Source organism: Platichthys flesus, chromosome 11 (genome assembly GCF_949316205.1).
Source record: "Platichthys flesus chromosome 11, fPlaFle2.1, whole genome shotgun sequence".
In the NCBI taxonomy this organism is placed as follows: Eukaryota; Metazoa; Chordata; class Actinopteri; order Pleuronectiformes; family Pleuronectidae; genus Platichthys; species Platichthys flesus.
The window spans coordinates 12732973-12749118 of NC_084955.1; the positions used below are offsets into that span (position 1 = coordinate 12732973).

At 39.4% G+C, this 16146-nt stretch overlaps 1 protein-coding gene across 1 annotated transcript; it reads right to left on the reverse strand.

Moving 5' to 3' along the window:
• Positions 1-7971: 7971 nt before the first annotated feature.
• Positions 7972-12366, reverse strand: LOC133965063 (endothelin-2). Its single transcript, XM_062399449.1, has 5 exons — positions 12256-12366; positions 11133-11289; positions 10792-10905; positions 10102-10158; positions 7972-9631 (listed from the first exon to the last, which is right to left on the reverse strand). Exons 1-5 carry the CDS (start codon positions 12311-12313, stop codon positions 9547-9549), a joined length of 471 nt encoding a protein of 156 aa, XP_062255433.1. The 5' UTR covers positions 12314-12366; the 3' UTR covers positions 7972-9546.
• Positions 12367-16146: the final 3780 nt, after the last annotated feature.

Below are 16146 nucleotides of genomic sequence, written 5' to 3' on the forward strand. Positions count from 1 at the left end.
GCTCCAAACACATTTTTACGCACTAACCGGAAATCATCGCCACCGGGGCCGCGGGCATCTCGGTACCGGTAGTTCTCTGGTGAGGCTGCAGCTCCTCCGCGGGCGCTGCAAACAAGAGCCCTCTTTGTGTGGTGAAGACTTCAATACCCGACAGGCTTTGCAGTGCATCGATCAGGGGTGAGCAGGAGGAGGGGGTGGGGGGGTGGAGCAGCATACCGTTATGTTACGCAGCTTCTGATAATGAAGAATGTATAGTATGGATTTATTTATTTAGTTATTATTAAATCAATGAGTAGTAAAAAAAAGATATCTTCCAGATAGTGATAGGATTTGTTATAATGATTCATCCCACATGACACTTTATTAACTCCACATCATAAATGATGTTTCAACAGGGTCAAATAAAAATATACAGCTTAAATGAATGCTATATTTTCTTGAAAGGATTTTCTACATGATTTATATACAACTAGTTCTCAGTTAATAAATGTTTGCACATACAGAGAAAAATATAATTTAATTCAATGTACAATTTTTTTTCAGTTTTATGAATTAATAACGTTATAGGCCTATAAAAGATTTTAGTAAAATGTTATTGTCAACATGTATCTCGTTTGCACAGACATTTTCAAACTAAACAGTACAGGCGACAATAAGATAAACCACAACTGTCAGAAAACAAATAATTAAGAAAATAGAGTAAGGACAGAAAGAAACCAAAGACTAAAAGTACAACCTTAGACTAGACAAAGTCTATCTATAAATAAATAAGGAATGAAAGAAGAAGAAGAAATCATGGAACGGTGACATCATCCCTGACAACATCATCAATTTGGTTTTGAGATGAGAAAACAAAAGATTCTTGAATAAGATGAATAATGACACAGAGTGGGTATTTAAAGGGAATGTCAAGTTTATTCCTTATTGTTTCAAACAATAAGGAAAGCTCAAGTTAAAGCATGTGGAAATAAATTAATTTGTAAAGAAAACTTCTTGATTTCAAAGTCGAGTCAGAAAAGTAAATTTATATCTAAAAAACACATAATGCCAAATATTCTACATAAAAAAAATGTAAATAACGTGGACAACCATAAAGTTAAATACAACAAAATGCTATAATTTGGTCATAAACAACTTAAGGACATTTAAAATCACGGGAGAACTTTTTTAACGTATAGTCCCTGAACAAATCATTTCGCTTTTCTGTTCCAACTGGATATTGAATATCGAAGTAGCTAAATTACAGTTTCTCACAGATGTAAATTAGACTTGAGGTAATGTTGTTTAGGTAATTTGGATCAATGACGTCATCGGGCTGAACTTTTTAGCTCGAGTACCCTGTAGCCTCGTGTAGCCTGAGTTTATGGTAGTCAGGGGCCACCTACTGGTCAACTAGAGTGACAGCATGGTGATATCTGAGGACGCAAACTAGACGTGTGCACGACTTTTGCTTAAAAAAAATCTGGACTTGGGACGTATTTTAACAATCAATGTTAATGAATAATAAAAAAAAATAATAACAATTTCAGATATCATAACCCACAAGGAAGCATTTTGATCTACTCTGACCCACATTTTTAAATCATTTATTAACTAAATCATTAAAAACAAGCTGATGCCATATTCAAACAGCAGCATATCTTCAAAATTCCTGGTTCAAAGGTTTATCAGACAACAACAATCCACAATTTCCCTCATGTCTGAGATACAAAGAAATGTCAGATAAAGTGCAGGCACTCAAGGTACCACATATATCTGGGGTGGTAATAAATACGTGGACGTTTAAAAGTTGTTTCTTGATGATTACAGTTCTTTTTTGGTAAAAAACTTTTCAAATAGATAAACAATCAATACCGTAACACCAAAAGTCTGAACAGATAAGACATATTCAAATAATAACTGAGATGAGTACAATAAACTCAGTTAAATTTAACTTTATTTCTGATGTTATAGTAACAAAGTATTTTGAATGGAATATACACCACTGTTCAGAGACTCTTGGTTTGTTTCCTGCTTGGTTTCTTAAGAAGGCGTTTGATTGGACCAAAATTCATTCCACACTATCACAAGGACCCTAAACACAACCAGATTCCAGATGATTTGTCCTGGTCCGACACAGATGATGCGGCTGCCTCAGACCTGATCTCAATATCACGGAGTCAGTTTGGTATTCCATGAAGAGTCAGAAGACACAGACACATCCTGAGTCCACAGAGGAGCCTGTGGCTATTCTCCAAGAGGTTTCTAACACCCTAGCTGCAAAATCTCTTCACAAACATGTACTCCTTGAGGCACGGGGGTGTTTTCAAGACAAAGTGTTTTCACAGCAAAAGTGATTAGATTTAGTTTGTTTTCTTATTTGCTTTTTGTGTGAAGTTCATTGATATGCTAAATAAAATGTTTAAGGCATCATATTTGAAAGCAGACTCTAACTAGAGCGAGACTCGCACCATCCTACAATACACACACTTGTCTTGTTCTCATAGTAGGTATAAAAAAGGAATAAGGAAGTGGTCTGATGACCTAAAATATGTATTTGTCATAAATCATTGTTAAACAAAGTGGGAAAAAGTCTACACCCGCCCGTTCATCAGCATCAGCACAAAATGTGTTATGGTTTCTTTTCAGGCTCCGTCACTAAACCGAGTGTAAAATCCTGAATAAATGACAAACAGAAACAGTTGGAACCTCCTTGACCGACTAACACCGATAGAAGAAGAAAAGAAATGCCAAATGCTGGATATGAAGGATAGTGGTTATTCCATATAATATTTTGTTATGTTCTGTTATCTGCAGATATTGCGAAAGCATGACTAGTATCTCTGACAGAATTTGATTATGATTAATAAAATGACCATAAACAAATATGTTTAGCACTTTCCTCAGAAACACCCAACAAAAGCATTTATTGGTTTTCTTCCGGGGAGTGACGATGTGTTTTAGATATATGTCTCGATCACAGTGATAGTCGTCAAGGGTTATATTATGAGCATCTGCACTTTGTCCTATACTTTGCTAGTCACAGCTCCTCAGTTAGTTGGAAAAAACAGCTCAGTGCCCACACAGTGAGGCGCAGTATGGCCAGTTCCTGCATGTGTGCAGTGGCTCGGATGTTGACACGAGTGGAGGACAGGCAGCTGTCTCCGCCTACGTAATGAAACATGATCCTGAGCCTTGGTGGTAAAGAATCATTGCGATGCACAGTAGAGGGTAAAACACACACTTGTTCTGCTGGAAGGGTTCGTTTATGTTTTTGACGTCAATGTCTGCTGGTCTCCACAGGACACTGCATGATCGCGTGTGTGTTTATATGGATACAGTGTGTGTGTGTTTGTGTGTGTGTGTGTGTGTGTGTGTGCTTGTTTTTGTTGCCTCTGTATAGGACTATCTCTAGCATTAACAAACATGGGGACCAAAGCGAGGTCCTCATAGGGCAGAGCATCATTTCTGAGGTAGTTGAGGTTCGGGTTAAGATGTGAATCGTGGTTAGGTGAAGGGTCATGAACTGGTCATGGTTGAGGTTAAGGATAAGGTTTTTGGTTAAGCTGTTCACACTGCAGTGTCCCAACTAGACCTACACTTGTGTGTGTGTGTGTGTGTGGTGCAGGTATTACTGATATCTGTTTACAAAGTCAAATCATGGGGAATTGTGTGCTTTACATTTTAAGGTCATAACATGTTTTAAGGTTACATTAGGTTAAAAGGGTTATGGGTAGACAAGTACTAACTATGGTTTACACGAAAGTAAGTCTCCAGGAAGTCAATGTAAGTTAATATGATGTTCTGTGAAGTCCTGGAGACACAACTGTTTGTGTGTGTGTGTGTGTGTATCTTTGTGATGGACCATTTTGAGCCTAGATCTTCCGGAGCGAGGACATTTTTGCTGGTCCTCTCTTTTGAAGGCTAACACTTACTGTTAGGGTTAGAGTTAGGGTTGGTGTATGGATTGGGGTTTTGCATGTAGTCGTTATAGTTAAGGTTAGGGTAAGGGGCCGCGAAATGTATTATGCCAGTGATGATTGTCCCCACTAAAATAGAAATACAAGGTTCTATGTTTGTGTATGTGTATGTGTATGAGTGTGTGTGTGTGTGTGTGTGTGTGTGTGTGGAGACGGCTGGGACACTGGGCTCTTGCAGCACTGCACATTCTTGGGGAACAGCTGTGGAGTATTTGACCACTGGCTGCATCACGGTTGTTGTAACAGCAGATCCCCGTCTTTGCTTTGACACATTTCTCAAACTGAGCCGCCTTTGATCGGCCGCTTTTTAAAAATGTGTATGGATTCATTAATCTCTATCATCCAATTACTAACACTTGTGAATGCAGAGAAAGGGGTTGTGTTTAATGTGGTGTGACCATATGAAGCTAAATATATCACCGGGGTCGGCGCTGATAAGGCATAGGAGTCATTTAAAGGATTTGGTGCTGTTTAACTGTGTCACGCTCACTGTGTGCGTAAATGAGATTGTGCATACCAGAGCATAAGAGCATTATCCTCCCTCTCCCCAGCTGGGTTTTGGGGGAGCAGATGCCAATTAGAGCATGGTGACTTCCTCCCAATGGAAAAAATACACACACACAGATACACAGACACACTAGATATTTCACATCAGCACCAGATGTTGCTGATCCTGCACCTGCATCCTCAGAGACGACTTTGGGCCAGTGTCTGCCGTCTGCCTGCTTCACTGAAAAACTAATCTCTGCATGACCTCTCAACCACAGTGTACTCAAATCTGCGTGTTGCAACATTTGTAGGAGACTGATATTCATGAGTTATATCAGTTTATTGAAGCTTTTATTCTCGATAGATATTGAGTTGTGACTTAATAAATCATCATTGTGTAATGATAGCATCTCATATGATAAGATTAGGGGACCAAAAAAAAGGAAAGTAAACTGTAAGACAAAGGATGCCTTTAATGCAGGTTAAACAGCTGCTGTGCGTGGGATTAAAAATCTGCATTTTATAGTTATAGTATAGTTTATAGTTTTATAGTACACATACTCAAACACGGAGAGATAATTTTGGCCTCTGCTTGAAGATTACAGCCATATTTCTATGATAATTAGTCAGTGGATGGGGGGGTCAATGTCATGAAACAAAGGTCTGAAGATGAGGTTGAATTAAAGTGGAGACACATTCAAAGTGTGTATCTTCATCACTGGGCCCAGAGGACACTGAATGGTTAAACACAACTGAGTTGAATCATTGGATTGTCCAATGAGTCCATCCAGCCTAGACAGGAGCCCCTGTATATCACATAAAGAGACTTAAACCATTCAAACTCACAATTAAGAATCTCAAGTGAACATAACCTCAAACTATAAAATATGATAAAAAAGTCATATTCGCTATGTCGTTCGAAATCACCTAAAAACAGTTTTTCTTTTTCGTTTATCAGCCACTGGAACCATCATTTCCAACTGTCAGTCCCAATGGATCAAGTCTGCAGTCACGTAAGGTCGCTGGAGGAGCCAAACGGCACAATGCCAGACACAACACAACAAGCCCCAGGAGAGTTGCGGGGGGACAGAGTTGGTTGGACAATGGCGGAAAGGGAACTCATTGAAGAGAAAGGAGCAGGAGAGTTTGCTTGTTTGTTTGTGTGGGGAAGAAGCACTTCCTGTTTCTGGAGCTGAGCTGCCCGAAGTGAACACAATAGCTCGGTCGGAAGGAAGTAAAGTCGAAAGCAGGTGCACAATAGAATGCCATCTTTTTTAGTTTATAAAGCAAGATAGAAAGTGTGTTGTTAAAAACCCAGTCCAGATACTCAGCAATGTTAAAAAGTTATTTTACTTTGACTTAAACTTCTAACCTCTAAAACATTATAAATACAAAGCCTGTAATCTTGTAATAATACAACTTTGTTTTACTTATTTAGCGCTCAGTGACAAGTATGACATTTCTCCAACTGCTGTCTAAACAGACACATGTTTCTTTTTACTGCAGCAGAAAATGTAACCTGACACATGACATGTACTGTGAAAAGGGTCAGTGCTTTACTGTAGTCTGCTATCTTTTTGAAAAACTACGTTGTTTATGTTTGTAAGATACCCAACATCATATACAAGTATTTATAAGCTACACGATTAAAAGGCATTTAAAAAATGTCATATGTGCATTATTACCAATAGTTACTAGTTATCAATGTCATCGTATTGTGCATAGACCACAGTGCAACTTTGCATTTTCAAGATATCTATTTTTTTGGGTGTAAAACTTAAATTAATGCCAATTGTGACGTGATATTTGAAAAAAAAAATTCTGAAACATGCATCGATATTTCATTATGATTTATTGGCATTTCATTTTTCACATGGATCAATGAGTTTCACATTTACTGTATTCACTGGGAGTCAGTCTTTATAAATAATTGATGAATGACTCAACCATCCGTCTGTTCTCTATTATCTATTGAGGTTTGCAGGAGGCTGAAGCCCTGCTGCCTTTGGGCAAGAGGCGGGGTTTACCCTACACACATTACCAGCATATCACAGGGCCAACACATAGACCTAACAACCATTCACACCCAACTTTAGTTGATTGAGAATTCTCACTTAACCTTACTCCAATCTGCATGTTTTGGGATTATGGGAACACACAGACAGACACAAACGTAAAACGGAAAGTCCACGCCCATCAAGTGGAATTTGAACCTTGAACCCTCTTAGCTGTGAGGCGACAGTGCTAGCCACTGCACCACCATGCCACCTGTATCACTCTGCTCTTGTATTGGAATTGGAGATATTGTTAGAGCTGGTAACAACGATACAAGGCGAGAACTGACTCACAGCTGATTGACAACAGACTTTCCGAAAACACTCCCTGATGGAAACAAGCAAGTGGGTCACTGGGATGTTTCCTGCTCCAGGACCATGGACAGAGTTCTGCCTCGGAAGCTGGGGCTTCTTAAAGGCCGGCTGCAAACTGGTCTGCAGGCGGAGTCATGAATCAGCAAATCATAGATAAGATTTAAAATTTATTTTTTTAAAGTGTGATCTTTGTTGATAAGTTGTTCTCTGGAATAGTCAGTTTTACTGTTTAGTTCTGTTATTGGCGACTGGAGCTTGAGAGTTGATTCTAATCATCATGTCTTTGACCTCTATATGAATTCCGGTGAGTGACGTGACACTGGCCTCAAGTTCCTGTCATCACGTCTCTCTCTTCTTGGGACCGATAGAAAGGTTGAAAATGTTTCCTGTGTTGATGTGCAGGACACAGATCAACATTTAAAACCAAAGAGATCAGAGTAGAGGAGTTTGAATGGGAATGATAGTATACCAGTGATATTGGGCATTGTTTTAATGTTCCCCGATACTGTCTGTTGACATTAGAAAAATAATGACAAAACAATACTACCCATGGCCATGCCTCAATATCAATGAAAATAAATCTGTTGGTTTTAAGCGGAGGTGAACAATTTAAACTTAATTTAATGACAGGGTGCAGTCATTCAAATTTGTGTTATTATGAAAGACTGTGTAAGTCATTAACTGTGTTGGATGACTGAAGTAAAAGTATAACCATGCCTAATATTTAGTTATGTTATTATATTCACTGTAGTTTATATAGTAGAACAACTTTTTCTTTTTACATTTTTAAGCAGTAGTTAATGCTCCTAGACTTGTTGACTTGCTGAAGTAGATTGCTGGCAATATTTCATTTTGAGTCCCACTCTCTAGCATTTCTAACCAGGATATAAACATTTTATAAAGTGATTCAAACACATTAAAACTGAGCTGTATCTAAAAAAACATATATCTGCTTGCAACCACATTTTCATGTGTAATAAACCATTTATCTTTATATGCTGTTTATAAATGTTTAAAAGGGGAATTAAAGTAAAGTGTAACTAGAATGGGTTTCAGTTTCTAAATTGTGCAATCTCCGATGAATTACAGCAACATGTTTGATGATTTCAGTGGTGATAGAGAAGCAAGCTCTTATTTTGATGATATCAGTTGGCGAAATAATTCAAGTGACGGAGCATGCATATGTTCATGTATTGTGTAGAATATTAGTGGGTCATGTAATAAGGGACTCTAAGTCACCTTGTTATGACTCATCAAGAGGCAATAGTAAATTTCTCTAAAAATGACTCCTCTACATGCAGTAACAGTTGCTTTACATGAATCCTTTCTTCCGTACACTATCTGAACAGTTTGTGCATCTGTCCTTGCTCGGGCCTGTTTGGAAAAGATGGCTGTGGGGGGTCGCTCCATAAAAAGGAAAACCCGAAAGAGAAGTATGACAGGAGTAAAATAAATGAAATGCGACGCGACGGAGCAGCGAAACCTACACAATGAAATTAGAGCCACATTAACACTTGCGTGTTCTCATGCAGTTATTTGATCGGACAAAACAAACGCTCACCGCCACATAATTTATCATTAGTCAATGAATCGTGTGCTGTTATTGTTTCCTTCAGCTCCAGCCCCTGTCTACCGCCTTCTCTTTGCATATTCAGGTGTGCTTGGACGGTATGTACAGTGCAAGCAGTCAGAGAGGAACACAGGGTGACAGGGCATTTTGCACCTCTCTCTTTCCCCTTGAGCAAAGTTACAAAATGCTGCATTCTTTCCACAGATCCCTGTGAAAACAGGGGCCGCGCTGCCTTTGAATACCTGGTGAACTTATTATTTTTGAGAGCCTTGAATTCCGGGACCATTCATCCATCTCTGAGCCCATCTCGTTTGAACTCAGAAATGTGTTTGCTTGACACACAATTGAATCACACAAGCCGCCTAAGAGGATTTATTTTCATTCAAATGACTCTTTGCATACGGTTTCTTAACGTTGGTCACTGTATTTACAAAGTGCACTTTAGTAAAGCAAACAAAGAAGGCATTGTATTTGAGTGTGAGACAAAGAATGATAAGGGATGGAGAAAGTTCTTCATATAAAAGTCTGCGTTTATCTTTACAACCGAAAATGTTTAATTGATGAACAGATTCTGAAGAATGAAAGAGTTGAAGGTTGTGGTCATTCAGATTTAATATGCACACAATAAATGTTTGATACAGATTTAAAAGGTGTCTTAAGGAAATATAATTCCCACACGTCATTTTCATTTAGCATCCACACAGTCTCATATGTCTCCCATGCAGTAATACTTTTCTAAATTCTAAAATAGTAAATCTGTGATCTATAAAACAATAAATACAAGAAGTATTTGATAATAGAATGTAATGCCCACTATGCATGTCCTTTTCCCTCTCTTTCTTCAGCGCTGCTGGTCTGTCTGCACAGCTCCTGTCGACCTGACAGTCCCACTCAAACAGGCACAGCACTCATGTCCTGATACAGTATTGGTATCCATCACGTCTGGTGTAAATGCTGCGACCTGCAGAGCTCTGCTGTGTTTTTCCAGCGTCTGTTCCCCGGTGCAAACTGACGTCTCTGTGGCACTTTGGCCTTCCTGCATCAGACACGTCCGTCAGTGGCCCCTTCGCTCCCTCCTCTATCAAAGGAGTGACATGTGTTCAGGTGCTCGCTGCCCTCTTTCTCTCCTACACTTGCTGCTCAACAGCTTCTTTTTTTTTTAGCGTTTAGTTTTCCGACTCTGAGACTCTGGAGATTCGCCTCTGGGTGACGGAGGAGTCTTCTTGGGCCTGCTGGCCAAAGCTCTGTGGGACGAAAAACATCAAAATGTAAAAGAAATTCTGAGAGTTCACGTTTCGCTGGTTAATTAAGTCAACAAATTGGTTAACACATAAATCTAGAAGACAACAAATTGGGTGATGAGCCATAAAACTTAAATCTCCCTCAGACTGGAACCATCTACTGCTCTCTCAGATCCTTAACCTCTTTACATCACTTTTAATTATCTCTTTTTATTCATCTTTAACAACCTGCTCTTGCATCTAGCTAATAATCGACCACTTCTATTCTGTGTATTAAGATTTTAAAAGTATTAATTCCTGATGTACAGGTGCATGTCCGTGTTAACATACATGGAAAACTTTACATGGGTATGTGTATACCTTTTGTGTGTATTTACTTTATAGTCATTGTATATAACTTGTCATCACTGAGGAACTTGTTCATCTCAAGATGTTCATCCTACTCATAAACGTTTGAGTGATTCCCAACTCACCTGAGGATTAGGAGTGTGTTGCTGAGCAGACGTCGCTTCTCAGATTTAATTTCAGGGCTGCAAAAGAGTAAAACGTATGGTTAGGAAAGAGGGGCCTAAATTACTTTCAAGTCACTCTTATTACTTTATTGATATTGCCTTAGTTGAGGGACACCCCCACTGGCATGGGAGCACCTGACATAGTTACAGTTTTATTCTCAGTATCCTAAAAAAACTCTTATCTTTACAGGCTCACTATGTTGCAAGAAAACCAAACCCACACTCATTAGTAATCATCCCTGTGGAGGTTTAAACCCTAAGTTTCAAGTTTCAAGTGTTTATTATCAAATGCACAACAATAACATTAAGCAGGCAATGAAATGCTTGAGTCACAGGCTCTCTTCTTGCAATGCTCAAGTAATTACAACCCAAAAATGAAATAGTATAAAATAGAATATCAAAAATTTAAATAGAAAATAAAATATATATATATATAAATAATATAAGACTTTTTTGAGGATCCCGCACATAAACATGCTTCTAGATGCACATCAGAGAAATGAGATGCTCCTCAGACTGCACCACTCCTCATCCTCCTCAAAGGGCATCAACACCTGGCTCTGCAAACACCTCTCAGCTCACATTGGCCTGTGACCGATGCTCTACAGCGTTTCTGTGGTTGTGCATGGAATGCTGCAGCCCCTGACTCACCTGTGACGGCAGAAGCTGGTACAGGATTGGTCGTCGGGTTTGGCACAGCTGCAGCGGCCAATGGACCTCCGGCGCCGGGATAGAGCGCTGCCCAGACCATAAACTGTCGTCTTACTGCAAAGAGAAGGAGCGACTCAGTATAAACAGAAAGTAGACTTTGGTCTTTGATACTTCATGCTCTTATATATAATGATAGTTTGTTTATCCTGCAGATACCGAGTTTAATGCACAGTAACCTTTGTGCTGTGACTTGAATTATTTTGCAACATGTGGCTGATTGTAAAAATGTACCTATATATGAATATATCTGTGTGTTTGTGTGTGTGTGTTCTCTTGCTCACCTGGGCGTATTGACCCAGATAATATCCAGGTGGCAGAAGTAGTGGCACTCCGAGTCCAGCCGGCTGCTGCAGGCACAGCGCCTGGACCTCACTCTTTGTGTTGGGATCATATCGGCAGCCTCCTCCTTCAGCTGCTCGTTTACAGGAAGACTCAAACCTGTTCAAACACAAAGAGACACTCGCTCCGTGAAAATCAAGACCTGTTAAACCAAAGCAGCTCCTCTGTGGCTCTGACTCCCATTAACTACTCTTCACTTGTTCAATACTAAAGACATGGATATGACACAGTGCAGGATCCAGGATTTTTCTAAATCAGGGGCCAAGAAGGCGCCAAAATATTTAGGTCTTAAGTCATTCCTTAGCCACACATACTTTAATAAATATTGAACATTTTTCATATTGTGTTGTTCAAAAAACGTACATAATAAATCTTCTTGACAAATTGTCCTATTATGGTTGGTATTGATGGTAAGTGATTAGTTTTTTTTAAAGACTACTGACAGAACAAGGGCATTTCAGGGACCAATCAAATCTCATCTGGGGCCAATGCCAACTTGTACAACGACATAAAAACAGTTCTTCACAAATGTTTCTTTATAAATATGAATGTTTACCAGAGTTTCTGAGCAAAAACTAATTTATAGGATGCAAAAGTATGAAATCCTCGGTTTTGTCTGAGGTCATTGCAGTCAAAAAAAATCTAAATATCAAAGTCACACAAACAAACTCAATATTTCTTATCTATGGTTTTGGATTAAAAAAGAGAAAATTGTACCATTCTCCTTCTACTTGAGGTTATTATTGAAATTAACTACACAATGCACATCAAGATTTAGCGACAGCAAAAATCTTCTTGAGATCAAATGAGCTGTTATCATGTCAAATTCTTCCTATTATGAACTTCTGAGCTTGTCAAAACAGACTATGAACACTGTGAACAATATGTTGAACAGAAACCAAAAGTCTTTCTATAAATTCCCTTTCAGCACAACCAAGAAGGATTTTTTAGGTTGAGATACAGATGCATGAGCCAGCTCCTAAAGTCTTGCAAATCCCCTGAGAGGAGAATATAAAGTTGCTGTTTTGTTCTAATCACTTCACAGAATTAAAAAATTGGACTCACCATCCTGCACGGAGGCCCAGAGGGTGATGAAGAGAAGAACGCTGGTGTGAGCAGACATAGCTGACAGCAGATGGATGGAGCTCCTCGGAGTGACTGTTTCCTTTTGCTCTTGCAGCTGTGTTGTCAATGTTCTGCAGGTGTCTGAGCTCTGCCTCTTAAACGTTATCTCCCATGATGTCATGATGGAAGCCCCACCCCCGGCTGCTCGCCATGGAGCCACAGGGTCAAACCCCCGGGGTGTTGGTACCTGTGACACATTCCAGGAATATCTGCTGCTTTGAGTCCTCTCACTGCCTCTGCTGACACCTGCTGAGAAACACTGATGTCTGCAGTTTGTTCCGAATAAGAGACAGTTTCCTCTGGCAATGCATGAGGCTAATGAATCCTGAATATGTTCTACAAAGTGATGGAGGACATGTGGTATGTCCAATAAATATTTCACTGTGGTTTATTCCCAAAGCAAATGTTTTTCTACCGGTGCAAAATAAATGTAAATGATAAAGAAAAAAATAAAGGGTTAATGACTGATATCCAGATGCAGATGTTTTTCATTTGGGGTATTAAACAAACATGTTAGGCACCTGATCCAAAGACAAACACTATGTCATGTGATCGTAACCTTTACATTGTGACACATTGTAATGACTGATATAGACTCTTACTTTGAGCAATAACAGCTAGATATAGTTTTAAAGAGTGCACTGTAATGATCAAAATGTTGCTTTACTCTCGGACATTTCAAGATAAATCATGGAATTTGGTTGTAAGCTGCTCAGGCAAAAACAATTCATGAATGAATTTAAACTTTTAAAGCAGCTGTAATCAATGTTTAAAGGAGTGTATCATGAGAACATGTAACAATGTGAAAGGTCACTCGTTGTCATGAATTCAAAGATAATCATCATGTGAACTTGCAGCTCCCCTGCAGGTTCACTGAGCTTCACGGCGTGTCTGTCTCTTGTATTCTTGTTTTCAGAAGTGTTCCATGTATTCAGGGGGACTGTTGGGCCTCGCTAGAGGTATTTGTAATTAGTTGTGCTAGTTGTCGTTTTGATTGACGATCAGTTGTCACTCTCAAAATTCCAGCGTTTACTGAACTGATGCCTTAATGATGTCTGGTGAAGGACCACACACACAAACACACACACACTCACACACGCACACGCATATGCCCTAACACACACACATGATTCTATCTCTCCAAATTATCACTCTTTCCTACCCACCGTTAACAGAGCTCCTTCTGTCCCACCCACATGGTGCTTAGGGTGCAGGTCAGCCATGCCAGTGTCATGCAGATAACCAAATGCCAGCCTTCACCCATGTAAATACAGTAGGTTCAGATGAGCAGCATGCACAGTATCTTCACTGCTGTCGTCATTGGACAATGGATTATATGAAAATGTGGAGTATCACGTCTGTTTTTCACCTCTCTAACCTTTAATGACTTCCCGTCCAAATCATGTAAAGCAGGCAATGTATTGGGGAGCATTATCCATTATGGATACATTTTTAATCACTTTTAAATGATTTATGTGATCACTAGGGCAGATCAATGTATACAAAAATATTTTTTTCCACCCATTCGTTTATAACAGCTTTTTTATGCATTGGCCATGAAACCTGACACTTGGACATGATACATTTTAAACATTTTTACTGAACTTTAACGAGGTTAAACATTCAGTGTATAAGATTTAGGTTATGGATCTCACCTTTCACCTAAACTGTACAAAGTGCTGTTTTCTTTACCCTAGAATGAGCCCTTTTTATATAAATACTTTATATTTACAACGGTAACAGGTCCGCTCTACCGAATCTAACGTGTTATTTACAGTTTCCAGACTGGACAAACTAAACACCTTTGAGTGTTTAGGACGACTGAAGGCTCGCACATGTTCTCTCTAATGTTTGGAAGGGGAGATGAAGTTAGGGGTGTTCGGCCGCAACTTGCAACGCCAACAGTAGATGTCAATATATTCTACACTCTGAACCTTTAATTCCAGGGTACAAATTCAAAGAAAGACATTAAAGGAAAAATTTGTAAAAAAAAAAACAAGAAAGTGAAAAAGTAAACTGTACCATTAAGTAAATTAAGCATTAAAGATAATTTGAACACACACGTAATACAAAGACAGGAGGTAGAGGAATTTCTATCAGAATGATGACAAAAGTCAAATAACCAGAGGCAGAGCCAGTCAATGCAAGAGCAGTACAGTTATTACATAAGGGCGGATAACAGATGTATTTATCCACACCTTCATTTGTAATGAATCCATCAACAGAAGGTGTTGACTTTGAGTTCCTCTAATGCGTTTTCCATGAGACCCGAACATATGGAAAACAATCAGCCACTTTGGAGTTTTCCATTTCTAATTCTCATCTCCCAGACTTCTGTAGGGGAGGGCGACAACACTGCCCTCACATGTAAAGATGTGTGGAATGTGCACACGTGCTGCACCAACAGATTTTTTAAACATTCTTGCACAAGAGGGTATAAGTTCAGTTCCCTCAGGAGCACAGATGTGTCCCTCTGCACTGGCATTGCATCACATCACACGACTCTGATGTTCTTCAGCACAAATCATTAGAAAGTGACAGTGACGGATGCACGTGGAAGGAAAAGCCAGAGCATCTCTTTCTAATCAGATACACCTCAACGTCTTTGCTGACTTCTCTCCGCATGTTTCTTTTTAATTAGCAACGTCTCCTCCTCAGATGCCTCCTTAAAAACGTATCATTTCCGACAAACCCTTCTGGCTGTGTTGTTGTCAGCGTGTACTTGGCTCTGGAGGGGGAAGAATCACTCACTGCAAACTACTTACATACACAGACCCCGTCTAAAACTACTTTCTGCCTCCTTTTGAAACGTTTTCTATGGAAGGTCGAGTCACAACAACACACTCGGCCTGCTGCGCCTGAGAGGGCTTTACATAATCCACGTCTCGCTGTGCAGTTAAATATTGTTGAGCCAAGGACATGTGAGGATGAAAGAGAAGCACTGATGTAAGCGGAAGGATTCACTTTATGTGAAGATAGTTTTATGTGCAGATATTGTTTTATGCTGCAACAAGTGTTGCAACATGACTGGAGCCTTCGAATTGACCAAAAAAACAAGGCCTCTTATTGATTAACATGAGATGCGATAATAAACTACAGAGTAATCCCTGTCCAATCAGAGTGAACCTTTAGAGCTGATTAATGATCTGCCTGCACAATAAAGGTGTGTGTGTGTGTGTTCAGGCAGCAGAGTTACAGAATGAATCCACTGTTAACGCACACTTGTAACCACAGCTCCTGGAATTCACAGGCATGTCAGTTTTGTTAGATGTTGTTGGGTAACAGGTGATAAGGCGAGCCCCTCTGAAAGGTGCGTGTGTCCTCTGTTAGGAAACATCTATAGACCCTGTCTTGAGAACACATTATTTCTAAGCTCTTAACATTGTAGATGAGAAATGAACAGTTCATCGATACCTGACTCAGTACGGACCCCTAGTGGTCATAGGCAGAGAATACACAATTGTTGCTCCCACAAGAAAGTCAGTATTTCAGCATGATTATAATGTAGAGAAGGTTTAGAGATCGGTAAGTGAAGATTAAAGACTGTAACACTCACCAGAACTCAACCCAGCTGAACAACCAGGGGCGAAATGTTATGTAGAAGAAAATCAATTGGAATATCTATTGGTCTGGCAACTTGTGGCAGCCCTACAGATACATGACATTGTTCGTCATCCACGTGTAACTGCATCTCTGTCACAATGGATTTTATATTATCTCTCTGCAGACATTTTCTCTGAAGAGAAAGAGAGTAAACTGTATTTCCAAGAAAATCCCCTAAAGCAATGAGTACTTAGAAATATTACAGAAAAGTCAAATTTGAAATTCTCA